The following is a 26,001-nucleotide window of genomic DNA, read 5'->3' as shown; positions in this document are numbered from 1 at the left end:
CTATGAGTATCAGCTTGGCGCCTCTTTTCGGAACGACTATCAGCAGAACGGGAAGTAGGACAACGATTTCCGGAGGGGACGAAGGAGGAGAATTTGCGTTTGGCTGAAGAGTTGGTCGTACATCTCGACGCCGACATTCCTCGCTACGGTGTGCGGATTCCGACGAGCTGTGAACGACACGAGAACAAGAACGAACGCTTGAAAACCGATGCGAAACAATGGGACCGTTCCGCTCCTTCGAAAGATATCGGACAATGAGAAATCACGCCAGAGCGATTCACGCATATGCTCGACAGAAGATTCTACAAGGATGCAGAAGATCCCTATCGAAGAAGATCCGTCGTTTGGTGGGCAGCCTACTCTTTCACAAAACGTTTGGTCTCGGAGATACGTCGAAACCCTACTCTGCTGGTTAGTCCCGCAACCCTGTTGGTCTCTCGCTTGTCTACAGCTCAAGCTGACGCTCGTTACGTGTGCATTACAACCCGAACTTAACAAAAGGACAAACTGGACCTCTCGTCACTGACTCTCATTCGCCTCGTTTTCGACGTCAGTCACAGTCTCGACAACAACGAACAGTATTCGAAAGTCACGACGAATCAGGACGTTTTCGCTGTTGGGAACTTTGCTTTGATCTCACTCGGTTCAACCGAGCTCGATGAGTACGGGTTCAAAGACAGGGATACTTCGGGACAAAAGGTGAGCACATTATCATAGCTCTGGACCTGCTTTGTATGACAAAAAGCTGACGTGGCTTATTGTTGTTCTCATAGGAATCGCTCGTTGTCAAGATTCTTTCTTTCTTCTCCGCTCAACCGCGTGGACCTCAAGTCTTCTCGAACCCTTTCTTCGCCGCTCAGCTCTTGAAGGATCGTAATACTACGGCATGAAATCGTACAGTCTCGAACAAGAATTCGGAATCTTCCCGTTGAAGGTGAGTCCGCTCGGTCTTCGTTCGCGCCGTCCTTGCATGATTGCCAACTCCCGAACGTGTACACTAGGCACTTGTTTGCGAACTCTCCGTCGCACATGACTGTGTCTTCGGAAAGTGCACGGTGAATCCGACGGCACGAAAAGTCCGGATCGAACGACAGGAGAATGCTTTCCCCAAGCCATCGCTCGACTGCTCATTCTCCAACCGATACGTCCTCGACGATACTCTCTGTCGTTCTCACTTGGTCGGTGATCTCTACGGGCCGATTCCGACTCCCCGATCTTTCACGGCAATCGGAAAGGATCTTTACGGGAAACAAGAAGAAAGCCTGAAGGTAGGGAGTACTGTAAGAGAGAGTAGGAGAAGTATCGTGGTCAAGGCTTAGATTCTCGAGTGTTAGTCGAACGTTTCAATCGCAAAATGATGTTTTCTCCGCCTTCTCCTTGACCGAAAGCGACCGGACTGGAGTCGTCGTCGCCGTAGAGATACGCTGTTGACACCGTTGACGCTTGTAAGAGATTGGAGAGTTGATGCGAGCGAAGATTGGACTTGGGAAATTTTGTCTTGAACTCGATATTTCCTAGTAGGCAGCAGAGAGCGACGAAGGGTTTCTTTTCTCTTCGTCGCTGATCACAACCTCTGCTTGCCTAGTCCGTGAGAGCTCTCGTCACACAAATCTCCCGATTTCACTTCGTAAGCGCTCCCCTAGTAGCGGAGAATCAGCCTGGAGCGTCGAGATTCTCTTCCCCCGAAAGTTGTTGGTCAGCCGTGTAGAACCAAATCGAAAATACGCATGGTCATTCGTTCCATCTCTCACACTCACGCCCTCCGCTCAAATCTTCGTCTCCACTAAGCGACCACAGTCTACTCGAAGCTCAAGTAAAGCACAGCGTCAACAGAAGAACCGCCTCGCAGAAACTTGACTTTCTCCCTTCGGTTTGATCAAAGCCTCTCTCATTACAAGGTCTACATCGGAGTGAATCGGTACGAGCGGAACAAAGTGAGTACACTCTGAACTGTATATACGGCTCAAGATCGGCAGACTAACTCTTCTTCGGACTTTGTCAGCAATCGTAATTATCTACTTGCTCCCTCGTGGGAACGCCTCTTCCCTTTCTAGCTCTCCAATCACTCCTGCAGCAACGCTCAAAGATGACTGCGAGTGCATCATCCTCCGTCACTCGGGCCAACTCGAACGAAAACGAGAAATCCCATCCTCCTCGCAAACCTTCCTCCACTTCCTCCTCCTCCGCTTCTACTCGATCTCGCGGCGATGTTGGCGACCCCGAAAAGCAACAACCTCTCGACTTGCCGACAGCAGGGAACCTCGAATCGAAATCTAGCGCTCTCGACGAAGTTCATCGCCGATGGTGGCTCCCTGCTCCTCCTCCGCCTTATTCTTCTCTCGCCGAAGCACCTCTCACACCCTATGCCACCGCGAATTGGTTCTCGCAGATGACCTTCCATTGGATGCAACCGATGCTCAACAAGGGGTACCAACGAATCCTCGTACCGACCGATCTTTGGAAATTGAATCCCGATTTCGAGGCGGCCTACTTATCCGACTTGTTGATGAGCAACTTCGAGAAGCGAAGGGTGAAGATAAATCATTGGAACAAGGCGTTGGAAGATGGAACTTACAAACCGGGAGTCGTCAGGAGGACTTGGTGGAAGATTCGCGGAACAGACGGAAAGAGAAAGGTTGGATTGGCTTTGGCTCTATCAGACACGTTAGTCACCGCTCTAGAGATCCCTGCATGTCGCAATGGGCTGACGCTTGTCGGTTTTGTAGCTTCTTCTATCGATTCTGGCTCGCCGGTCTCCTCAAGGTCATCTCGGACGGTCTCAATGTCACTTCGCCACTCGTCACTCGCGCCCTCATCACCTACGGCACTTCCGTCTACCTATCTGATCGCAATGTTCCTGGTTACACCGCGGACCCGATCGGAAAGGGTATCGGTCTCGCGTTCGGATTATGGGGAATGCAAATCGTCGCCTCGATATGTCTTCATCACTTCTTCGCCAACTCGGCAGGAGTCGGAGTACTCGCGAGGAGTGCATTGATCGCTAGTATCTACAAGAAGGCGACGAACTTGAGCGGGAAGGCAAAAACGACCATCTCGAACGGTAAACTGAGTTCGATGATCGGAACCGACGTTTCGAGGATCGATTTCTGTGCCGGATTCTTCCACATGAGGTACGTCTATCCCGTCGACGCTTTGCGGGCGATAGCTGATCGCGAGGATGCTGGCATAGTTGGACGGCGCCGATTCAAATTATCGTCATTCTCATCATCCTTCTCGTTCAAATCGGTCCTTCTTGTCTCGTCGGTATCGGTTTCCTCTTCCTCATGATGTAAGTCTATAGAATGCTCGTTCGCCTCGGATGTCGCTGACCCCGCGACGTTCTGCCTCGCTCAGTCCGCCTCAATCGGTCGCGATGAAAAAGATGTTCGGCTTCCGACGCAAAGCGATGGTATGGACCGACAAGCGAGCTCGGTTGATCCAAGAGTTGCTCGGCGGAATGAAAGTCATCAAGTTCTTCGGTTCGTTCCTCCTTTCCTACGCTTTTCGATCATTCAGTCGCTGATTACCTCGCTCGCTCGAACAGCCTGGGAGATTCCTTACCTCAAGAAGCTACAAGGCTACCGAGCGAAAGAGATGAAACAAGTTCGTAACTTGCTCGTCTCTCGTGCTGCTACCACCGGTGTCGCAATGTCGTGAGTTTTAAACTCTCACTCTTCTGTCACGTTCGTCAGCTGATTCTTCTCACTCTCTAGACTTCCTACTCTCGCTACTGTCCTCGCTTTCGTCACCTACGCCGGAACCGGTCATCAACAAGACGCGGCAAACATTTTCACCTCGTTCACTCTCTTCCAACTCCTTCGAATGCCTCTCATGATGCTTCCAATGTCTCTCTCGACCATCACGGATGCTCACAACGCTCTAGGACGTCTCACTGAAATCTTCCTTGCAGAGGAACGAGACGAACCTATCAAGGTCGACCGATCTGCGAAAGACGCCGTTACCGTTGTCGACGCCGATTTCCGCTGGGAATCTCCCCCTCCTGAAGACTTGAACGCTCCGAAGACGAAGAAGCAACAGAAAGCGTTGGAGAAGGGACAAGCGAAGAAAGTGAAAAAGGAAGCAAAAGCCGCCAAAAAGGCGAAGAACGTTGAACTCAAACTCGACGAGAACGCTCCTATCGATGCTCAAACTGCCGAAGCTGGTGGAGACGCTACCGGAGACGTTTCTGGACCGGTTCCATCATCTACAACGGATACTCCGATCGAGCAAGAGAAGGAGCTCATGCAGTTGCAAGGCATCAACCTTAGAATACCTAAAGGACAACTCTGTGCTATCGTCGGAGCGGTAGGATCAGGAAAGAGTTCGCTGTTACAAGCTCTCGTTGGTGAAATGAAGAAAACGAAAGGAGAAATGGCCTTCGGGGGAAGGTAAGTAACTCCTTTTCCTTCCCTTCTCCGTGGGCTTCTGCCCTCGCCTTCTCGCTGACGCAAATGTCCACCATTCTAATAGTATCGCCTACGCTGCTCAACAAGCTTGGATGCAATCGTGCTCGCTCAAGGAGAACATCCTTTTCGGTCGTCCCTACGATGAAGCTCGTTACAAGCAAGTCATCCACGACGCTTGTCTCGAATCAGATATCGACGCGCTACCTTATGGGGATGAGACGGATATTGGTGAAAAGGTGGGTCACTGATTTCTGCTGATTCGCTCGCTGTTGCTTTCTTCTTCTGGTTTTCTCCTTCTTCTCACCTTAATCGAGCCTCTTTCCACAGGGAATTTCTCTCAGCGGGGGTCAGAAGCAACGCTGTAACATCGCAAGAACGCTTTACTACGATGCGGACATCGTTCTCCTCGACGATCCTCTCTCCGCTGTGCGTCCTTTCCCCATCCCGTCGATCCGAGGGGCGAGACTGACTCTCCGTTTCCTCCTTCTCTCAGGTCGACGCTCACGTTGGGCAACACCTTTTCGAGCATGCCATCTGCGGCTCTCTCGCCAACAAAACTCGACTTCTCGTTACTCACGCTCTTCACTTCCTCCCTCGTTGCGACTACATCATCTGTCTCGAGAGCGGTAAAATCACGCAAGAAGGAACTTACGCTGAACTCGTCGCGAACAAGGAAGGCGCGTTCGCTGGTTTGATGGAAGAGTTCGGAGGAGATCTCGAAGAGAAAAAGGAGGAAGAGGAAGAAAAGGAAGAGGAGGCGATCGAAGATATGGGAGAGAAGGGTAAGAAAGAGAAAGAAAAACCTGCTGTCAAGGCCATCATGCAGGAGGAAGAGCGTGCTACCGGTTCAGTCGACAGAGCAGGTCAGTCGGTTCATCTTCCGCCTTTTTCGATTTGCCCTTTGCTAACTGACATCTTTCGCTTTTCGCAGTCTACGCCAAGATCTTCAAGCTCTCGCATGGTTGGATCACCTTCACGCTGCTCATCGTCTCCATCATCCTGCAACAGGCGGCTCAGGTCGTCGGCTCCTACATCCTCGTTTGGTGGCAGGAAGATTCCTTTAATCGGTCTTCGAGCTTCTGTAAGTCGTTTCCCTGATCTTTGTGAGAAATGCATCGAAGACTGAACAGTCGTTCTCTCTTGGTGATAGACGAAGGAATGTACGCATTCTTAGGAGTGATGCAGGCCGTCTTCTCGTTTGCCATGGGACTCGCAACTTCGTGGATCGGATACAACGTCTCTCGCGCGCTTCACCATGGAGCGATTCAAGGTGTTCTCCGCGCTCCAATGAGCTTCTTCGACACTACGCCCCTCGGTCGTATCACGAATCGATTCAGTAAGGACGTCGATACGGTCGATAACGTTCTCAGCGATAGTTTCCGGATGTTCATGTCGACTCTCGGTTCGGTTGTGGGATCGATCGTCCTCATCGCAATCGTACAGCAATGGTTCCTTCTTGTTGTGGCTGCTATCCTTTGCCTCTACGCCTTTGCCGCCTCTTTCTATCGCGCGAGGTGAGCTTTTTCTTTCGCGAACTCTCTTCGTGTCCCCACCCCCGATGATTCTAGTTCTCTCCGTCTCTTCCACGATAAACTGACTCTACCTTACGTCTCCCTATACAGTGCCCGTGAGATCAAGCGTCTCGACAATCTACTTCGTTCTTCACTCTACGCTCACTTCTCGGAATCCCTCGGTGGACTCCCGACCGTTCGCGCTTATGGCGAGCTTCCTAAGGTGCGTGTCGCTACTGTCATAGCTGATGCAGGCGCGGCCTCGTAAGGCTGGAGACTGATTTTTCTCTTCTTTCTGCCTCGATAGTTTATTCGTCAGAACGCCGAGTTCCTCGACATCGAGAACAGAGCGTATTACTTGTCCGTAATCAACCAACGTTGGCTCGGTCTACGTCTCGACTTTTTCGGCTCGTGTCTGACCTTCGCTGTGGCGATGTTTTCGGTCGGCACCGCCAAATCCGTTTCTCCCTCGCAAACTGGTCTCGTTCTCTCATACATCCTTACCGTCTCACAAGCTTTCTCGTGGATGGTTCGTCAGGGTGAGTACTAGAGTCCAGCTGAGATTTAGCGAAACTGACGAGGCAAAACTAATGTCGAACCTCTAATTCCTTTCTTCCTCTTCTTCCCTCTTCCTTTCCCTCTTCCTTTCCTTCTTTCCTCTTCCTTGCTTTCCCATAACTAGGCGCAGAAGTCGAGAATGATATGAACGCCGTCGAACGATTGTTGCATTATGCGAATCACATCGAAGCTGAAGCGCCCGCCATCGTCGAAGAAAAGCGACCTGCGGAGAATTGGCCCGCACAAGGAGCGATCGAATTTGACAAAGTCGTCATGAGTTACCGACCGGAGCTGCCTCCTGTCCTCAAGGGAATGAGTCTCAGTGTTGGGGCGGGAGAGCGAATCGGAGTCGTCGGAAGGTAAGCCTACGTTTTCACTGCGTTTTGAGCGATTACTGATTCATACACGTGTGCTACTCTACACAGGACCGGTGCAGGCAAGAGTTCCATCATGATGACCTTGTTCCGTATCGTCGAAGTCTCCTCGGGAACAATCACGATCGACGGAATCGACATTTCGAAAATCGGACTTTCTGACTTGCGTTCTCGTCTTTCGATCATCCCCCAAGATGCCGTCTTGTTCAACGGCACCCTTCGGTGAGTCCCCATTCCCTCTCGTGAGAGTCTCTTCGTCATATCTGACTCAAAATCGTCGATTAGCTCCAACCTCGATCCCTTCGAAGAGTACGACGACGCAACTTTGCACGATGCACTCAAACGATCTTGGCTCATCGAGCAGGACGCGCATCCTGAAGGTGGCTCAGGCGCTGCGACTCCTACGAAACCTCGTTTCACTCTCGACCTCGCTATCGAAGATGAAGGAATGAATCTATCGGTCGGTGAACGATCTCTTGTATCTCTCGCTCGGGCTCTCGTCAAGAACAGCAAGATCATTATTCTCGAGTACGTTTCACCTAATAGCTTGTTCACCTGATGCGAAACTGACGCTCGATTGCGGCTTCAACAGTGAGGCGACGGCTTCCGTAGATTTCGCAACGGATTCCCGCATTCAGCAGACCATTCGTACTGAGTTCAATGACAAGACTGTGAGTCTCGCATTACTGTCTCACGCTTGTTTTTCATCCTTGACTGATGTTCTCACTGATTTCCGATGCAGCTCCTCATCATTGCTCACCGACTCCGAACGATTATCGATGCCGACCGCGTTCTCGTGATGGACGCTGGCCGTGTCGCCGAGTTCGATACCCCTCTCAACTTGTACCGTCAAACCGACGGAATTTTCCACTCGATGTGCGAACGAAGTGGAATCACCGAAAGCGACATCCAAGGAAGTAGCTTCTAGTTCCCTTCCACTACTCCTGTATCACTTGAGGTCGTTGCTCTCGCTCGTTCTTTTTTCATATGAAATCTCGGATCACAAACAATCGCAATTCTGCTTCTCCTTTCTCCCTGTATCTATTCCGTATGTTGCAACCACTGCCTCTTCATCCTCTTGTACTCCGAAAAGGCGTTGCCCGACGTAAGTGTCACCCTGATAGAAGGAGCCACATTTCCGGAAGATCATGTGTTAGTTCCAAGCCTCCGTTACAGACTTTCGTAATGATTATCGCCGACTTTCTCCATTGCTTTTGCCCGCCAGCGCAGAGGCATAATCGGACCGAGCGATACAACGCTGATGGGCGAAGTGAACGAAATGACTTTCCACACGAAATCGAGAAATACTAAGTTAACGTTTTAGGGGTACTACGACGAAAAGGGAAACCTGAACGGGGTATCTACAGAGGACAGAGAACATGGTCGTATACAATCTACTTGAGCTCGTCAGCCTTCTTTTGGGCAGTGTTAGAAGCGTCCTTGGCGGCATCGGAAGCTTGGTTTCCAAGTTGGTTTGCCTTGTTCTTGACATCGTCGGTGGTGGTGTTCGAAGTGGCCTCGTCGACCTTCTTCGCTCCGGTGGCGATGTAGCTATGCGACAGCAAGAGAGGGTGAGCGACGGGACGTCGAATAAGTCTAAAGAGAGAAGTTACGATTCGGCCGTTGATAGGGCGCTGGCTGCAAGATCACGCGCTTGAGCTACATATCCGACGGGCTTGTCCTTGTTGGCAGAGTCTTGAGCATCAGCAGCGGCTTCCTTGGTCTTGTCGACTCCAGTTCCGATGATGCTAGAGGATGAAAACGCAGGATCAGCTTTTGTTCTCGATGTCGACTGAACGGGCTGGAAGAGAGACTCACTCGGAGACCGTATGCAAGACATGAGCACTGAGATCTCGGCCTTCGTTGACGAGGTCACCAAGAGTCGTGTTCGAGTTTGCGTCCTTGGAAACGAGTCCCTTTCCTGTGAAAGTCAAGTCAAATTAGTCTCGATTGGGAGCATTTCCGAATAGAATTGGAAGCGACTAACCGAATTCGAGAGTGTGAGAAGCGAGCGTCGAGGCTTCGTTGATGAGAGTTTGCTCGCCGACAGCACCATCGGTCTTGTTGCCGATCTTGTTGGAGAGAGATTCGTTGGTGGACATATTGGGAGTTTTTGTTGAGGTTGGTTTGAGTAGAGAAGAGTGTGAAAGTGAAGTGGAGAGAGAAGAAAGGCGCGAGTTTGAGAGAAGGGGAATTGAGAAACTCGTGTACGTCACTGGATCGCTGCGGTTTTCACTCACCGCATGTCGTATTACATCTCGATTACGTTTCGCACTGTCAAAAGTTCAACGTGAAATCCTCGTTTGGGCGACGAAATTCAACACGAAGGAGAGAACGGCAGCGCGACCTAGCCTGAGCTTGGTCCAGCACAAAGCTCAGACCCTCCGCCCGGTTACCGCTCTCTCCTATCGACTGTACCTATCACTCTGCTCGCTCGCTGCTGCATAGCACTGCAGTGCACAAGCTCGAGTTTCCATCCTTTGACTGCTTTCGGTTTGGTAAGTGCATGACTAATTTGAACGACTAGTCAGCGTCATTCGAGGTTTTCTGACTCTTCTTCTCCCTCTCAGAGTCATTAGAAGATGCGAGCCTCACCACACATCAACTTCTCCAAGTTCGCCAACGCCGATGCGCCGACAGTCGACGTTCCAATGAGCGTAATCAATCGCCCTCTGCCTTCCGAGTTGAGTGAAGAAAAAGTTCAGCAATTCGTGAAGGATATCCAAGTGAGTCTGTTCTTTCTGTCATGAACACAGTACTGTATCTGATGGAACGATTACAGGCTGGCGACAAGTTTACACCGATTGAGGTCTTGCGAACCGAATCACCGGACGGAAAGAAGTACTACATGGCTTTCGGTGGGTGTCATCGGTAAGCTCTCGTGGTTCATCGGGGCGGTACGAGCAAGTTGCAGCATCAGACCAACGCGACCGGAGCGAAATAACTGGTTTTCCTCTTTGTTTCGCATTCAAGGCTCGCTGACTTCTCTGCCTCTCGGTCGTTTCCCCTCGCTAGATTCGAAGCGCACAAGAGGCTCAAAAGTGAGACTATCCCGGGTCGAATTATCAACGTTCCTCCAGCGTCGATCAGGATGTACCTAGGCGCGAGTTGTCCATTCTGAAGGAATCGCGAATGATAGACGTCAACAGTTACAGGCAGAATAGACGGATACATAGACACAATGTTGTAGTATGATATAGATAATTCAGACAGCAAAGAACGGGTAGAGTCTAATCAACGATTCTCAACGACCTCTCGATAAAACCTCATTTCCTCGTCCCAATCATCTTCTACTGCCAAGCTCCGTACCGCGTACCCCCCAACGCTCACGCCCTTTTGTCGTGCGATCTTGACCAATTCCTTCAACCCTTCTCTCGTAAAAGTCGCCGACCAGTTCGGTAAATTCCACCCCAATCCGATCAAATCCGCGTCCCTCACTGCTTCAACTCCTTGATCTCGCGGTAACATATCTCCTCGAACCGAGTCGACGTTGTCGAGCTTGATGCGGCAAGGAATCTTGCAACTCTTGACGAAGTTGATAAGTCCTCGAGTCGAGATCTCCGTATCGATAGCGAACGAGAGGGATTTCAGTGGTAATTGAGCGAGTGCTGAATAGAAGGCTGGAGTAGTCGGAACCCACGGGCCTTGTGCCATGAGAGCTTCGAGGTTGGGATATTGCGCCAAAACGTCGACGCAGGACCGCGTGTCGGCTTCGGTTTGCGCGTCGTCGTCCGAGTTGAACAGCGTGAGTTGCTTGAGCTTTTCGGGATGTCGTACGAGTAGTCGTAAGGAAGAGCATAACGAGGAGATCGGGCCGATGTCGTCGAGAGCGAGGCAAGTGACTGTTTCGGGAAGCGAAAGGTTTTCGAGCGTCGGCGCCCAATCGCGGAGAACGCCAGTGAGACCGAACTCTTCGAGTCGAGGCGGGAGGAAGATTGGTCCGTGGTCGTCGAGGGAACTCTGGGGAGCCAATGAGCCCGCGCCATACCCACGTCGTTCCCAAGAGAGCCTCGTCAAATGGACGAATCGAGGGAGTTTCGCCTCGCAAAAGTGCGACTCCGAGACTCCAGTAACGTCGAGCGCTCGAAGGGTCGAATGCATCGGAAACGACCGTTGGGTGAAAAAGATTACTTCATTGACCGGATTCACTCCTCCGAGTCCTAGTTCTTCGAGATTGACGAGTTGGTCAAAGAGCATCGAGATTGCTTGATCGAAGAGTAGGCGCTCAGTAGGCCGTGGCTTTTCCCTCCAGATGACGACGTCGGTCTCGTCGGGCGTCATCTTGACCACGATGTCGAGTCGTCGAGTATGCGAGAGTAAGATCGGATTAAGCCCTGCCGTCATGCACAGCCGTGCGAGGCCATTGTACGATTCGATGCGGATTTCCCGGTAGACGGTGCGATGGAAGAAGGGCAGGAGGCGATGCGAGAGGGGGCCAGTGAGAGGCTCGTAATATGTGTGCGCGAGGTCGAATATGTGATCGAGGAGTTCGTTTGGGAGAGAGGAGAGGCGATCGACCTGTGGAATTGATTGAGGTCAGAATCGTAGACTCAAAGGGAAGCGCGGGACAAGCGACGTACTCGGTATACCTCCATGTCTGCTGTAAGATCACTCAAGATGAGTTCCTGGCTGGAAAGAGGTGGTTGGGCAGCTGATAGAGCGGATTCTAGATGAAAGAGTCGATCGAATTGTCGACGACGTCTTCTGTCCTCTATACCTCTCGGACTTCGATGACTATACACGCGAGCAGTCTCGTACTCCTGCGCCTCGGTCGTAGATGGTCGATTCCGCAGAACCCCTCGATCCGTGGCGGTCAGACACTTCCCTGTCGCTATGGATTCAATTCGTCTCTGTCACCAAGCTGGGAGCGGACGACTACACCAGCGGGACAGAGGTGCATCACAGTCATCAAGCTTGCAGAATGTGCCAGATCGCTGCAGCTTCTCGTCATGCCGTTTCACCTCGATTCGATTGGCACTTGCCGCTATGCAATCGAACGGTCGCGAGGGTTGCCCCGACACTTCACATACCAGTTCGTTTGAGCAGACGGTAGGAAGCTACGAAGGTCCACCTATTCCTCTCCTCCTCTCTCGAAATGGACGGCTGTCGAAGGAGAACTAGCCTCGAGGAGTGTAGTGAGGGTGTCGAGCAACGGAACATGAAGAGCTCTGTCCCAGATACAGTCGGCTACGAGAATGATGTCGTACGGACAAGGGGAAACTCTGTAGAGGAAATTCACGTGAGACGGTTGAGCTCATCGAAAGAAACATTCATAAAGCTACTCACTGTCCAAGTAGAGAACTGATCGGCTCCCCGAAGCTGTGACCGACGACGGAAAGTTCGTTGCGATGAGTCGAGATGAGGGCCTTGTGAACCACTTCTTTCAAATCGTCGAGCATTCTTGGATCGTCGTAATCGCTCAGAACGACCTAGTCCGAGACCTCGAACTGTCATCGAGATTTCTCAACAGATTTCAAAGCAAGGACTTACTTGCTGAGCTCCTTTGTGAGCTGCGACGATCGAAGGTAAACCGACTCCACAACCTGGTTCGAGCACGGTTTTCCGCTCTACCTTGATTTTCTCATTCGCGATCATATCAGCGAGTACAATAGAAGCGTTCCAAACAAAACTGGCATGTTTGTCTTTGTTTCGAAGAGGTGGGATGGGAATCGAGATTGACAACGGAGACGGAGCTTGAAAAGGCGACAAGTAGGTGAACGAGTGACTTGGAAGTCCCTGTCGAGGGATTGGCGAGAGGAAGTTGGAAGGGAACATCGGAGAACGAAATGCAGCGAAGGAAAGAGCGTCTCGCTGAGAGAACCCTCATTCTTCTTTCCGATGCAACAGTCACATGACAGACCTCGCGGTTCTCGTCTGATGTCCGCTTGCCCTCTTACTCTCACTATCACTCTCACTATGCACGCGAGACACGACACACCTTGCGAAGTCAGGGTTCAATGGACTGATTGCAAAGAGGTATCTATTAACTCTATTGCGCCTTGACGATTTCATCGACAGCTTTCTCCATCTCCTTCTTTGGCGGAAGCGACATTGAAGGGGGAAGAGGAGTAGCAAGAGGAGGAAGAAGAGCGGCCGAGGCGGCACGAGAGTTTTGAATGAGGACAGCGCTGGAAAGGAAAGGGTCAAGTCAGCATGAGCGGATCGCACGAGGGCAGTATCGAGACTCACTCCATGATGACGAGAGCGGCCATGGCTTCAACGATAGGCACAGCGCTGAGAAGGGATTGTCAAGAGAAAGGTCAGCGAAACGCAGCTTGAGGAATACGATGAGAAACATACCGAGGAACGACGCAAGGATCGTGACGACCGCGAGTAGCGAGAACACCATCCTCTCCGTTGTACTTCGCGGTAGTTTGTTCTTGCGATATTGTTGCCGGCGACTTGAAAGCGACCCTGTCGGATGGAACCCTCATCAACTCGTGAACGGGGATCTGACCCGGACGGTCGAACTCACTTGAAGTAAATATCTTCTCCGTTCGAGATTCCTCCTTGAACTCCTCCACTTCGGTTCGTCTTCGTTCCTAGCGAACCGTCTTCCTTCTTGACGAAAGCGTCGTTGTGCACACTGCCAGCCGCCTCAGTTCCCTTGAATCCAGATCCAATCTCGAACCCTTTCGTAGCCGGGATCGAGAGCATGGCGTGAGCGAGAGTCGCTTCGAGTTTGTCGAAAACGGGTTCTCCGAGACCGACTGGTGAGCGACGAATGACACAGGTGACGGTTCCACCGATCGAGTCGTTGTTGGCTTTCGCTTCCATAATTCGCTAAAAGGAGAAGAGACTGTGAGCTCAAGGGGATCATTCTTCGCAGAGAGCCTGCGACACTAACCTCTTCCATAGCATCGGCGGTCTCTTGATGAGGACACCTGATCATGTTCTCGTCGACCTTCTCGCGAGTGAGGCCGTGGAGAAGTTTAAGGTAGTCTTCGCTCAAAAGATCAGAGTCGGTAGAAGATTCGGGTAGGTGTACTTTGCCGACGGAAGATACGAAAGCGACGATTTCTACTCCGTAAGCGAGTTTGAGGTAACGTTCGGCGATAGTTCCAGCGGCGACACGGCCTGAGAGGGAGGAGAATAAGATGAGAGGTCAGCGTGAAGCAACGGCCTGAACCGCCGAAGTACGCTTACCGATCGTCTCTCGCGCACTACTCCTTCCTCCACCACTGCTAGCTTTGAGTCCGTACTTGAGCAAGTAAGTCCAGTCGGCGTGCGAAGGTCGAGGGTAGTGATCCGTTTCAGTGTAATCGTGAGGGCGTTGATCCTTGTTGCGGACGAGGAGACCGATAGGTGTACCGAGAGTGACTCCTGCTTCGATACCGGATTGCAAGTAGACTTGATCGGCTTCGTTACGCTGTTCCGAGAGAAGAATGGAGCGTGAGATTCAGGAGGACAAGACGAGCAGCGGATTCTGAGTGAACGCACAGGAGTGGTAAGGTTGGATTGGCCAGGACGACGACGGGTCATTTGAGGTTGGATATCCTCGTTCGAGAGAGGCATGCCCTGTATAAAAAATCCGATCGATGGTTGAAGGATGTGAGCAAGATTTCGTCAGCGCTCATTCTTTCCCTAGCCTGTAATCAGCGTGATCTACAGCATCTCGAGTACGGGCTTGCCCTATTCGAACTGCTGAAGGGTATAGAGGGGAGCAGGAGAATGGTCTTACAGGAGGACATCCATCAATGATAGCTCCGACTGAAGCGCAGTGAGATTCACCGTAAGTGGTGACCCTGAACATGGTACCGAACGTAGACATGGTGTATGCGGACTAGCAGTAGCGGGTTGAAGTAGAGAAAGATGAGAGAGATGAAAGTTTGATCAATTCAGATTTCGAGCGTTTCGACTCGGAAGGCTACTGTCTGTAGTAGGTACTGCTGTGTTCGAGGTCTGAGTGAGTCGATGCTGTAAGGCCAGGTCGATTTGCGGAGGCTGAGTGAAGCAAAAGATCCTCGGCTCAGATTTCCAAAAATTTGAGACTCGGTTCCGATGACTCAAACTCTTTCCTTTGTACTCGTGTCCAGAGCAGTCCGCACCTGTGAATGATCTCTCTCTCGAGTATATGAACAAGTAACAGCGCTCAAAGAAATATGGAAAATTTGATGTTCTTCCGGCCAAGTTGGCGGTTCGCTTTCTTCCTTATCCACCTCTGCCTGCTTCGCCGTCGTCTAAGCTCTGGTTCCTTCGTACAGTAGACTGCCCAAGATCATAGAACATGCATCAACTCCTTCCGACCGTTGAAGAAGGACGCGTCGATCCGCGGCGCTAAAAAGAGAAGAACTTTGCTCAGTACGTTGGAGGCTCTAGCTAAGGACTGCTAGCGTTGGAGCTTGTGAGGTGCTTGCTTTCAATCGTCTCTGTCTCCTCTTGTTTGTTTGCCAGTCGTCCGTTTCCTCTTGTCCTCTTCCGTCGCTCTTTCGTTTCCCCCCCTCGTTCCTCTCTCCTCTGCTCTTCCGGGAAGAGCTTCAACCCAAATCGAAGATGCTCGTCTCGAAGAAACAACAACAGTCGTCTCCCAGTCTTTCTCACTTCGTCGCTCTTTCACTGCTTTCGACTTCCGCACTCGCCTCTTCGTCTCACTTCTCCGCGCCAACCCGATTCCCAGCTCACGTTAATACGATCAATCCAAAAATCCCACTCACTCAACGAGGTAGCTACTTTGCTAGATTACGTCAAAACGATGGAGTCGTCGACCTCTCTTCGTTGACCAGTCAAATTACCGTCGCTCGCAAGTGAGTTACCTCTCTCCTCCCGCGTTACGAGGCAGTAGGAAACTGATGAGATGACCATGTCGACAGTACAATGCAGACCGGAGCTTACAAGTACTTCAGGAGGAAGCATCGACACCTTGCAGGTTTCGAGATCGGTTCCGTGAGTTGGCAGTGCTCATTATCTCGATTCCTCACGTTAGAGAGACTGACTTCGACTATCTGTAGGCTACGGAGCACTTCCTCGACTCAGTTTGGACGACGGTCAGCAACGCGAACGATGATCGAAAGCTCAATCTCAAACGTCAAAAGAACCCTTTGACCAACTACGACGACGGAGCGCTCTGGGCCGGAACTATCTCTGTCGGAACGCCACCTCAAGAGTTTTCGATCTGCTTCGACACCGGGAGCGCCGATCTTTGGGTTGCGGACTCAAGTGTCAAGGACGCAGGGTTACAGACCTACGACGTCAACGCTTCTTCGACCGCGAAACCGACAGACGATCGTTTTGGTATCCTTTACGGAGATGGTTCGACGGTCGCTGGCCCTTTGTACACCGACGACGTCAGCATTGCCGGAATCAAAGCTCAGAATGCTTGTGAGTTCATCGCACTGCCTCGCTCGCAATCAAGCTGACGACCTCCTCTCCTCTGTCTTCAGACGTAGCTTCTGCGACAACTGTCTCGTCTCAGTTCTACGGAGGAGACATCGATGGGGTTCTCGGCATGGCTTATCCCTCCTTGTCGAATTCGGGGGAGAAAACGATCTTTCAATCGATGAACGAGCAAGGATTAGTCGACGGAAACCTCTTCTCGTTCGAACTTGGAGATAACGACGAAGGTGAGCTATTCCTCGGAGGTACCGACTCTTCGCGCTACGAGGGATCGATCGTCTACTCGCCTGTAACTCAACCTGCTTGTAAGTTTACCCTCTCCACCTGCTTCTCACGATCCAAGCTCGAGTGCTGAATATCCGACAAAATAGACTGGACGATCGAGGGTGAGGTCGGAGTGAACGGTCGAGGAATCACGACCGAGATGGTCATCGACACCGGAACGACGCTCATAATCGCGCCTCCTCAAGCGGCTGCCGCCTTCTTCAAGAACGTCCCGACTGCTAAGCCGTGGCAAGACTCGTTCTACATCTACGAATGCAGCGTCGAATGGACTGCTCAGTTCGCTTTCGACGGAGAGGACTTTACAATTCCCTCTAAGTTTTTGAACCTCGGTCTAACTGAGGCCGGTAGCAAGTGGTGCGTTGCCGGTGTCGCGGCTCAAGACATGGGTTTGGGAGAGCGATGGCTTGTCGGTGGAGTCTTCCTTCGGTACGTCCTCCTTCAAGTGATCAAGTCTCACGACGAGAGAGTTTTGCTTATGAACTTTCGACTGACTTTCCTCCCTTTTCACGCAGAACCGTCTACTCCGTCTTCAACTTTGAGAAGAATGCCGTCGGGTTCGCTCATCTCAGGGGCAAGGACTACATCCCCGTCTCTAGCTCACCTTCGAACGCTTCCGACTCGGCTATTCCCTCCTCTGCATCCTCGACAACCGACGAACCCTCTCAAGCTTCCTCGACTCTCCTTCCTTCTTCCTTCGGTACCCCCTCTTCCGTCACTCCTTCCGCTACGTCCTCGACGACGACGAAACGCACTCGAGGTCCGAGCAAATCGAGTAGATCTGGACCTGCTTGGCTCTCGCCCTCCCCCTCGTCGACTGCGACTGCAACTCGTGGTGCGATTCTCTCAGGTCTTCTATAGATGCTAGACTGGCTCTATATCCTTACTTTCTACACTCTTTAGACGCTTACATACCCTGCCTCTCCATTTCGACAAGCGCCGGTCGCAACCTTTCTCCCTTGTCTATATCTTTTATCTCTCTTCTTTATTATTCGTCGGATTACTCGGAAGACACTGGATAGTTATTAGCGCTCTCAGTTAGCTGCAAAACAGATTCGCAATCCTTATAAGAATCGGCTCTCATCGCTTCACGTTTCGCGAGAAGAGAGAGCGTGATAGGAAGGAGTGGTTTGCAAGGTCTATGCTACAAAGAATATACGAAGTGGAGTCCTCAGTGAGCGGTCAGCGAGATCTTGACAGGTTCTCGAGTTCTCTTCTTCTCTTCCTCCTCCGCTTTTTTCGGACTTTCGAGCGCTTCCAACAACAACTCGAGCCACTGTTGTTGACCCTCGAGCGGGGCAGAGGGGTCGACCATCTTCTTCTTGAAGAAGGCTTGCCATTGTTGACGAAGAATCTTCATCGCGATCGAAGTTTTCGGTTCGAGGCGAGTTTTGATCTTGCGATCGATCGAGATAGAATGAGCAGCGAGCTGTACGACCGTCCAAGCGTGTCAGGATGAAGAGCAGGCGTAGAGAAAAGATTGAGAGACGTACCTGGAAATCCGCGTTTCCGCAAAGTAGAAGAACTGCTCTCTCGTCGACGCTTCCAGACTCCCACACATCTAGAAGAGGGATGTACCGAGTCAGCGAAGCTCATTAAGACAACTGCGAGGAAGTGCAGAACGTACAAAGCTTCTTGGTATGCATCGCAGTGAAGAACGCAACAAAACGAGTGTTTGGACCAAAGTCGATCCTGCGACCAGGGGAGAAGTTGACACTCGAGGGGTGAATCGCCGCGGGAGCGCTGTTCGCGAGGGTACGCATCGATCCGTTCTGGGGGTCGACGACGAGGAGTTTCGGGTACATCGAGGCGGCAAGACAGGCCATGACGGCTCGAGGGTCTTTCGAGTTGGTATCGAGGTCGTCGGGAACTCGCACGAATCGAGTTCGAGACTTGCCGTACTTTGTCGAGATGAGTTGGCGACGTTCAGAATCGGTGATCGCGATAAAGCCGGCATCGACGAGGAAAGAGAAGAATTGTTGACGGAGTTCTTCGATCTGCTGCAAGTTTTGCTGCGAGAGGAAACTCTTCTATAGACGGCGAATCGCGAGGTATCGGGTCAATTACTTCGTCGTTTCCTCAAGAGCTTCGAGACGAGACAAGCTTACCCTCGTGAACTCGCGCTCGTAACCGTTCGCCGAAGCTTCTCGCCAACAACAGTAAGCGTTGTAAATCGTCAAGAAGTCGCTGTTCTCGACCTTGAAGTTGCGCTTGACAGCGTCGGCTTCAGCCTCTCGACCGAAAGGAGTCAACCATGGCGATTTCGAGTTGAGAGCCGCCTGAGAGCGAGTGTGGTCAGCATACGGGGACGGGGGGGGGGGAATCGGAAGTGAGCCAAACGTACAGTGATCGTGAGAGCGGCGTCAACACAACCGAAGATACAAGACATGATGAGGAAGAGACCAAGATGGACGTCCATCGGCAACTTGGCGAGATGTCGACCGAGAGGAGTGATTTCTTCCGTCGAGGTGAGCGCCTTGACTTCGATGAGGGAAGAGACGGCTCGTTGGATGTTGACGATGAGAGGAGGGTCGAGAGCTTTGAGCAAAGTCTCTTCGATAGCTCCAGTCCCGATCTTCATGATCTTGATACGAAGAGCCAAGTCTTGCAACGAGAGTCGGGTCATTTCGGGTTGTGGGTGTTCGGCCATCTGATCCGAGTCAAGGTTCTCGTCAGTCTCGGAGTGAAAGCGAGAAAGGCTCATGTGAAAATTCACGCACATAAGTATCGTGACGATGACGAGTGAAGAGATGGAAAGCGACTCCTTCGCGGACACGACCAGCGCGACCACGTCGTTGAGCGGCGTTCGATTGAGCGACGAAAGTTTCGACTAGACGACTGATTTGTCGTTTCTCGTCGAACCTCATCTCGCGATGCTTTCCAGTATCGATGACTGCGGTGATATCGGGGATAGTGACACCAGTTTCGGCGATATTGCTGATCACTCGATGTGGGAATCAGCTCTGCGCAGCACATCAGAGAAAGGAATACGAGAAACTTACGTCGAGATGACGATCTTGCGAACTCCAGGTCGAGGAATGTTGAACACGAGTCCTTGACTCTCGTTCGAGATGGTCGAGTGAAGAGGAAGGACGAGGAATTGATTCGATCCGAAAGCAGGATGAGCTTCGAGGGTGTCGGTCAACCTTCGAATCGATTCGAGCGAGGGAAGGAAAATGAGGATTGCGCTCGAGAACTGAACGAGGTCTTGCTTGTAGAAGCACAGTTGCTCGAGAAGGAGGATAATCAAGTCGTAGTTGATCGCGTGATGATCAAGACAGTCGAGAGTGATTCGTGATTGCTTCGAGATCGGTGCCGAAGTGATGTCGGAAGACTCAGCCGGAGTATCGAGTTCGTCATCGTCGTCAAGAGGAATATCGTCACTTCGACGTTGACGAGCGCCGTAACCTCTCTTGCTGCGTGCGACGTAAGGAGAATCCGAGTGAGGGTCAAGACGGTAACGAGTCAATTCGACGACGTCCTCGAGGTAGAAGGGAGTGACGGGATGAGTTCGACCAGGTACTCGGACGACAGGGCATCCTCCCATGTAGTCGGCGATCTTCTCGGCACTGCGCGAAACGACGATTTTGGGTCAGTTCCGTTTGCGAAGGAGAGGGAGGTGAAAACTGACTCGACAGTCGCAGACATGAGGATGACTCTGCAAAGACACGCAAGTGAAGTGATCAGCTGAACTGCAGCTCGCATGAGCGAAAGCAGAGAGACTCACTTGAGATCTTTCCTGACTTCGAGAATCTGCCTCAAAACGATGAGCAAGAAATCACTGTCGATCGATCGCTCGTGAACCTCATCGATGATAATGTGAGTGACATCGGCGAGCGATTCGCGTCCTTCGAGCATGCGGAGTACGATACCCTGCGCGAAACACAGAACTGAGTGTCAGGGAGGTTCCTAGCTTCGAGTCAGGGGAGACTCACAGTGGTCGCGTAAACGATCCTCGTGCTAGCCGAGACCGCCGAATCTAGACGAATTGAGTATCCGACGAGAGAGTTTCTGGTCCCGCAGGCGTTCGTGCCTTCTCCAAGTTCGGAAGAAACACGTTGAGCGAGTGAGATGGCACTGATTCGTCGAGGCTCGGTACAGAAGATCTTGACGGGTCGACCTAGGCGCATGTCGTGTTCGAGGATGAAAGATGGGACTTGAGTTGATTTACCGCTGAGCACGAAGAAATAAGTCAGTTTCAGAGTCGCGAAACAGCTGGGAACGAGAGGACTAAAGAGACGCACCATCCAGTCTCTCCGCAAAGAACAATGCATTGAGAGTCTTCGATCGTCTTCATGATTTCGGTGCGGTAAGCAGCAATGGGAAGATTCGCTCGTTGACGCTGTTGAGAGTAAAGTTAGTTCCTAAGATTCGATGCAGCCAGCAGTAACGAGCTTACGAGCATCTCCTGATATGAGGGCCAAGTTTGACGAGCCAAGATCTCTTGTTGAATACGCTGAGAAGCTTCGGGAGAGATCTCGGTCGGAAGAACGATCTGGTGCTCGTTCTCGGTCGTTGGTTTCTCGCCTCTTCCAGTTCTCGCGTCCTGCATGACAAAGAGTCAGTCCTGAGATCAGAGTCAGATAAGGGACAAAGTTGCAGCTTACCTTGCTACCTTGCTCCTGAACTCGAGGCTCCGCGATTTGCCTGTACAACTTCAACTTTTCGCGGTATTCTTCCTCGTCCTCTTCCTTCTTTCTCGCAACCAACTCGTCCCACAGATCTCTGAACACGGTTGGAAGTTGTTTGTTGACCGCCGTTTGATTCGCGATGGCGAAAAGAGCGATCGTCGCAATGTAGTTGAACGCCTGTGGTTGATCCAAACACGCGATATCTTGCATCTCCCATGCTTGTACCCTTCCATCGCTCCACCTGATCGTGACTGAAGCTCTGACCGCTCGAGATCCTCGGTTCTGGTTCACGAATTTGACGGTAGCGGGTTTGTCTAGTTTACGAACGGTTTCTTCGAGCGAGATTTTCGGAGTCTTGCCGGAGAAGTGTTTCGGAAGGGAAAGGTTTCGAATTGGGATCGTTGTTCCTTGGTCGGTAGTCTCTTCGGTCGGCATCTCCTCGAGCAAGTTGCCAAAGAACCCTTCCTCGTTCGAATCTCCTCCTCCTGGTCCAGTCGGGCCGTCGGTGACGATACTCGGCGAAGAAGGCGAGGAGCCTGTCGCAGTGGAAGTCGAGGCGGGGTTGCTGTCCTCAGTCGAGGTCGAGGGAGTCGCGATCGCAGACGGGAATTGCGGTAAAGTCGGTTCAAGGGTCGTTCCATTCAACCTCGCCGAAAGTTGAGCGGCATCCAACTTTGTCCTCTCTTCCCGATACAGCTTCTCGGCATCGACTTTTCTAAAGGTGTAATCTCCCTCGAGCGTTTTGATCTTGTTTCGCAGAGATTCCGCTTGACCTCCGATCCATTCTTCTTGAGGTTTCGACATCGCAACTCCGCCTTTTCGATCACCTTTACCCTTTCCAGCTCGTTTACTAGCTCCTTGAGCGCGTTGAATCTCGGAAAGTTGTAACTTGAGCGAGGCGTAACGAGCGTTCGAATCGACCGAAAGGGAATCTTCCTCTTCTTCTTCTTCCTCGTCCTCCTCCTCCTGTTTTCGACTCAGATCAGATCGGGTTTCGGCTTCAGAAGCGGGAGTTGAAGGAGTCGGTTCTTTCGTCGAGTTTGAATTCGTGCGTTCTTCAGAATCCTCGTCGTCCGAGTTTGAAGGAGAAGAGGACGCAGGAGAGGAGGAAGCCGAAGAATCGGTATCGGGAGAGATGATAGTTCGTTTCTTCTTGTTCTTCTTGCTTCCGCTCTTTTTGTCCTTCTGCTTCTTTTCCTCTGCGGCTAAGATTCGGGCTCGAAGATCGGCAAACGTCGAGGCAACTTCCTTGTTCGGCTGAACGGGAGCGGTAGTCGAAGTCGAAGTCGCCGTACGAGATCGAGGTTGACGAGGAGAGACGGGAAGCGAAGGAGGGGCCGGAGAATGTTTCGCTCGAGTAGAGTTCGGTGAAGGAGGAGAAGAAGGGGATTCGGCAGTAGGGGTCGTTCCGTTTGCGACAGTGGAAGATTCTTCTCCGTTGCCTGCTTCACTGGGTTGAGTTGAAGCGGGAACTTTCGAGGTGATAGGACCTTCACAAGCCAATTCGTCGGCGTCGCAGTGTAAGAACATCCAATCCAGACAGTCGTCGAGCTCGAGTACCTTGACTTTCTCGAGACATTCTTGAATTCGAGTCGAGGTGAAACCGAGTTGTTCGAGAATTCCGAACAAAGTCGCGACTTTCGAGATGACCTTTTCGACGGGTTCGTGGATCGGCAAGGGCACGTCCGAAGCACCATCTTGCAGAGCGAGCTCGATGATCCGTCGTTGCTGGCAAGAGGACGTCAAAGTGTCAAAAAACCAACTCGATCGAAAGACTAGGGGGAAAACTAACGAGATCTTGCTCGGTCCAGGCATATCCTGATAGGGCTTTAGATTGTCGACGTTCGTAATCGACGACCTAGCGATCAACGACACGAAGATCAGTAGCCGGACTGTAGGAGAGCGAGAGAGACAACTCACTTTGACGACACGATTAATCTCCTTATCACACCCAGGTCTGATCCTCTCCGCCAACGCTTGCAAATCCCGCTTTTCCACTTCGACTGGGTCGTCCCAAGTCCCCTCACTTTCCTTCTTGCCGACTCCGTTGACCCCATTCTCCTTGTTTCCGTTTGCGGATTCTCCGTTCTGTTCTCCCTCGATCGCCCCATCGCCCCCAACTTGTCCCGCTTTTGTTTCGTCCGAACTAGCGCCTTGTTGTTGCGCTGCGAGTTCCTCCTCCTCGACTACGGGGTCCTTCTTCTTCGGCACTGAAACGGTACCGTAACCTCGTAAAGGGTTGGCGCCTCCGGCCTTTTTCTTCTTCGAGTTGTTGTTCTTCTTCGGCGGCATCTTCTCGAGGGCGATCAAGGGCGGGGAGGGAGAAAGGAGATGGGTGAAACTAAATCTTGCGACGAAACCGAACGAAAACCCGAAACGATCCTAAAACCAAATACTATAGCCTAACTCCACTTTGTGACCACTGCTAAGCCTCCTGTCTGTCCTGTATGTACCGTCCTTGACTGACTTGGCCCGATTGACTGACTCCGAACCTTTTGACTGAACCTCTTTCTAGTTTCGCCTTGACTGGATTCGCTCTTTTAACGGGTATATGCTCTATCGTCTACTTGTCCCACTGTCGCTCTGTTGACGTCTGAAAGCGTATTCACTGCTTCGAGGGGGAAATTGATTGAAAATGTTTGGAGTCTTGCCGAGAGTACTGATGACGACGATATTTGGCCCCTTAACCGCCTAGTCGCGACTGATGTAGATGCAGTGTATATCGTAAATGACTGGATCGAGTCGAAATGAGGCGAGTGAAGAGTTGGAGCGAGAGAAAGATGTGAGGGAATCTTGGCTCTTTCCACCACTCGTCGTCGAGTCAGCTACTCGGAATGCCTCCGAAGAAGACGCCAGAAGAGCTACACGCGCTCAGTCGATCGAAGCGTTCGTACAAAGAGGTCAACTGGGTAAGTTTCATCTCGACTCGCTCAACACCCTCTCTTTCTCCCTCGAGACTGACTCATACACCGTGTTCGAGACTCGTAGGCGATCAAGAAGCTAGACTCTGAACCTTTGCTGCGACAAGACATTCAATGGCAAGTATTGGACGACATCTTCGCCGACCGTTCAATCCGTTTCACCGCTCCAGTCGATCACAACTCTCCTCCCGCCGATCCTGTCTACCTCAACTTTGATCAACTGTACCTCGAAGCGATCCTCTCGTCGATGAAGACGACTGCCGCGACTCGATCGAAATTGATTTCGAACACCGAATTCGCGACGAATTACTCGAAACTGTGCTTGTTGATCAACGTTGGAAGGGTCAATACGACGTTGGCGTTCTATCCACAAATGAAGACGGCGTTGAGGACGTATCATCCGATTCCGAGTTTGCAGACGGAGGAGGTTTCGAGGAGGGAAATGTCTGACGCGCCGAGGTTGAAAGCGATGCTCAAGATGGCATTCTTGGATTGGGAAGTCAACAATGCACCTACGACTCTGCGAGCGGTAGCGGAGAAGGCCAACGATCCCCTCCTCACGAGAGGTCCTCCGACAACGGTCATCGAAGCGATTTTCCTCGTTTTCCAAGAACCTCAAGTGAGTTGCCCTTCTCTGTATCTCTGGATCATGAACTGACACTGATACTCATGAGTGCGTTTCAGTGGGTGTCAGAGAGATACTTCCCAAAAGGTTTCGATGTGTGGGATATCTTCTTCCCTTCTGAGTGAGTTTAGGCTTTACGCTGTTTGCTCTTACGATGGTGACCCATGCTCTCATACCTCGTCGCCAGCATGCCCTCTCAACCTCGCGCTCGAGCGTTCCTTTCCCTCATGCACCACATCCTCGAAGACAAATCATTCCTTTCCGACTTTTCTCCTGCTCTCCCCACACCAATCCCTCTCACTCCTCCAATCGTCCTCTCCCGAGATCCAGCCCCGACGAAAGAAAACATTGATAGTGCATCCGAGCTCGAATTCGCGAGGGAGATGAGGGAATTGAGATCTGGAGTCGTCGCTACGGTCCCCGCGATCCAGAAGAAAGCTGAAGAAGATAAAGAGAAATTAGCGAAACAGAGGGAGAGGGAAGAAGCATTACAAATGGGAGTCGCACCAAATGCACTCGCTGGAGGAGCAGGAGGAAGTGGAATGGGAGGCGCGAATGATGGAACGGCTATAGTAGGACCTGGAGGAGGAAAGAGAAGGAGAGTCGAGAAGAAGAAGATGAGTTATGCGAAAACTATACATCAGCAACGAATCCTCCTAAACGGCACGAACGAAGGTGAGCTCTTTGTCGCTTTTTTTGACCGTTCTCGGTATAGCGTTCTAACGAGTTCGTTCCGCTTGACAGAGATCCTGCCTCCGAGTTGGGAGAAGGAAGATTGGAACGCCCCTGTACCTCAAACTTCAGCTCTTCCATGTAAGTTCGCCGAGTTTTCCTCACCTCGCACTGGTCCTGCTGCGAACAAGCCCTGATTTTACCTACGATGCCTCTCTCCAGTGACGTGGTTCCAAGTCAAGCGAGACATGTACCAGAACCGTGATCCAGATTACGATTCCGATGAAGAGGAAGCTTGGTCCTACGATTTGCTCCGTGCGTTCATTCCCTCTGTTCCCGACCTACTGTCGCTGACCTCTGTCCGTATCCTCACCGATATTTGCAGGTCGTCGAAAGACTCTACGAACTTTAAACCCAGAAACCGGTAGGCTAGACGAACCGAAGAACATCAAAGATTACGAGGAATGGGTTCGAACCGACCGCGGTCAGATCAAAGACGAGGAATATGATGGAGGAGCTGGAGATACTTCGATGGCGTATGGACATAGCGGACAGGGAGGAGCAGGAGGTAGCGATGATGATGAGTAGTTCCGGGGTTTTGTCTCTCTGCTGTTGTGTTGTTACTCTCTCAGTCAGTTTCGCAGTGCATTTTGTGTGTACACATGTTCTTTTGGCTCACGTAAACACC

At 51.6% G+C, this 26,001-nt stretch overlaps 10 protein-coding genes across 10 annotated transcripts; 5 read left to right on the top strand and 5 right to left on the bottom strand.

The window, feature by feature from the left end:
• Window positions 1–310: 310 nt before the first annotated feature.
• On the top strand, window positions 311–890 carry JCM6883_007629 (uncharacterized protein; the record flags this gene model as incomplete). The annotated part of the gene is made up of 3 exons (XM_076628460.1): window positions 311–411; window positions 555–699; window positions 774–890. The coding sequence occupies 3 exons, from the start codon at window positions 311–313 to the stop codon at window positions 888–890; spliced, it is 363 nt and encodes a 120-aa protein (XP_076491861.1).
• Window positions 891–2,086: 1,196 nt separating this feature from the next.
• On the top strand, window positions 2,087–7,777 carry JCM6883_007628 (uncharacterized protein; the record flags this gene model as incomplete). The annotated part of the gene is made up of 18 exons (XM_076628459.1): window positions 2,087–2,664; window positions 2,727–3,131; window positions 3,191–3,289; window positions 3,355–3,479; window positions 3,545–3,653; window positions 3,714–4,388; window positions 4,471–4,642; window positions 4,734–4,832; window positions 4,900–5,269; window positions 5,338–5,487; window positions 5,557–5,920; window positions 6,029–6,140; window positions 6,225–6,456; window positions 6,600–6,834; window positions 6,901–7,071; window positions 7,135–7,377; window positions 7,442–7,520; window positions 7,592–7,777. The coding sequence occupies 18 exons, from the start codon at window positions 2,087–2,089 to the stop codon at window positions 7,775–7,777; spliced, it is 4,404 nt and encodes a 1,467-aa protein (XP_076491860.1).
• Window positions 7,778–8,243: 466 nt separating this feature from the next.
• On the bottom strand, window positions 8,244–8,951 carry JCM6883_007627 (uncharacterized protein; the record flags this gene model as incomplete). The annotated part of the gene is made up of 4 exons (XM_076628458.1): window positions 8,244–8,400; window positions 8,463–8,597; window positions 8,668–8,770; window positions 8,837–8,951. The coding sequence occupies 4 exons, from the start codon at window positions 8,949–8,951 to the stop codon at window positions 8,244–8,246; spliced, it is 510 nt and encodes a 169-aa protein (XP_076491859.1).
• A 480-nt stretch (window positions 8,952–9,431) lies between these two features.
• SRX1 (sulfiredoxin) lies at window positions 9,432–9,970 on the top strand (the record flags this gene model as incomplete). The annotated part of the gene is made up of 3 exons (XM_076628457.1): window positions 9,432–9,575; window positions 9,632–9,720; window positions 9,865–9,970. The coding sequence occupies 3 exons, from the start codon at window positions 9,432–9,434 to the stop codon at window positions 9,968–9,970; spliced, it is 339 nt and encodes a 112-aa protein (XP_076491858.1).
• Window positions 9,971–10,132: 162 nt separating this feature from the next.
• On the bottom strand, window positions 10,133–11,444 carry JCM6883_007625 (uncharacterized protein; the record flags this gene model as incomplete). Its single annotated transcript, XM_076628456.1, has 3 exons — window positions 10,133–10,142; window positions 10,241–11,367; window positions 11,430–11,444. 3 exons carry the CDS (start codon window positions 11,442–11,444, stop codon window positions 10,133–10,135), a joined length of 1,152 nt encoding a protein of 383 aa, XP_076491857.1.
• A 476-nt stretch (window positions 11,445–11,920) lies between these two features.
• On the bottom strand, window positions 11,921–12,624 carry JCM6883_007624 (uncharacterized protein; the record flags this gene model as incomplete). The annotated part of the gene is made up of 3 exons (XM_076628455.1): window positions 11,921–12,071; window positions 12,136–12,278; window positions 12,340–12,624. The coding sequence occupies 3 exons, from the start codon at window positions 12,622–12,624 to the stop codon at window positions 11,921–11,923; spliced, it is 579 nt and encodes a 192-aa protein (XP_076491856.1).
• A 214-nt stretch (window positions 12,625–12,838) lies between these two features.
• On the bottom strand, window positions 12,839–14,620 carry ARO2 (bifunctional chorismate synthase/riboflavin reductase [NAD(P)H] ARO2; the record flags this gene model as incomplete). Its single annotated transcript, XM_076628454.1, has 8 exons — window positions 12,839–12,977; window positions 13,039–13,083; window positions 13,150–13,263; window positions 13,325–13,632; window positions 13,697–13,926; window positions 13,996–14,218; window positions 14,290–14,367; window positions 14,531–14,620. The coding sequence occupies 8 exons, from the start codon at window positions 14,618–14,620 to the stop codon at window positions 12,839–12,841; spliced, it is 1,227 nt and encodes a 408-aa protein (XP_076491855.1).
• Window positions 14,621–15,342: 722 nt separating this feature from the next.
• On the top strand, window positions 15,343–17,325 carry JCM6883_007622 (uncharacterized protein; the record flags this gene model as incomplete). Its single annotated transcript, XM_076628453.1, has 6 exons — window positions 15,343–15,593; window positions 15,660–15,732; window positions 15,798–16,167; window positions 16,230–16,487; window positions 16,554–16,893; window positions 16,980–17,325. The coding sequence occupies 6 exons, from the start codon at window positions 15,343–15,345 to the stop codon at window positions 17,323–17,325; spliced, it is 1,638 nt and encodes a 545-aa protein (XP_076491854.1).
• Window positions 17,326–17,635: 310 nt separating this feature from the next.
• On the bottom strand, window positions 17,636–23,387 carry JCM6883_007621 (uncharacterized protein; the record flags this gene model as incomplete). Its single annotated transcript, XM_076628452.1, has 15 exons — window positions 17,636–17,893; window positions 17,958–18,025; window positions 18,092–18,494; window positions 18,573–18,743; window positions 18,809–19,114; window positions 19,185–19,401; window positions 19,467–20,033; window positions 20,096–20,122; window positions 20,192–20,337; window positions 20,400–20,637; window positions 20,709–20,806; window positions 20,864–21,010; window positions 21,072–22,823; window positions 22,888–22,953; window positions 23,016–23,387. 15 exons carry the CDS (start codon window positions 23,385–23,387, stop codon window positions 17,636–17,638), a joined length of 4,836 nt encoding a protein of 1,611 aa, XP_076491853.1.
• Window positions 23,388–23,929: 542 nt separating this feature from the next.
• On the top strand, window positions 23,930–25,901 carry IES1 (Ies1p; the record flags this gene model as incomplete). Its single annotated transcript, XM_076628451.1, has 7 exons — window positions 23,930–24,004; window positions 24,084–24,635; window positions 24,701–24,762; window positions 24,829–25,316; window positions 25,386–25,454; window positions 25,536–25,628; window positions 25,699–25,901. The coding sequence occupies 7 exons, from the start codon at window positions 23,930–23,932 to the stop codon at window positions 25,899–25,901; spliced, it is 1,542 nt and encodes a 513-aa protein (XP_076491852.1).
• Between the last annotated feature and the right edge of the window lie 100 nt (window positions 25,902–26,001).

The sequence above is a fragment of the Sporobolomyces salmoneus genome (genome assembly GCF_050403485.1).
Source record: "Sporobolomyces salmoneus JCM6883 DNA, S_salmoneus_JCM6883_v1_ctg1, whole genome shotgun sequence".
Classification (NCBI taxonomy): domain Eukaryota; kingdom Fungi; phylum Basidiomycota; class Microbotryomycetes; order Sporidiobolales; family Sporidiobolaceae; genus Sporobolomyces; species Sporobolomyces salmoneus.
Note: the sequence above shows the minus strand (reverse complement) of the source record. Positions and strands in the feature narration are given on the sequence as shown.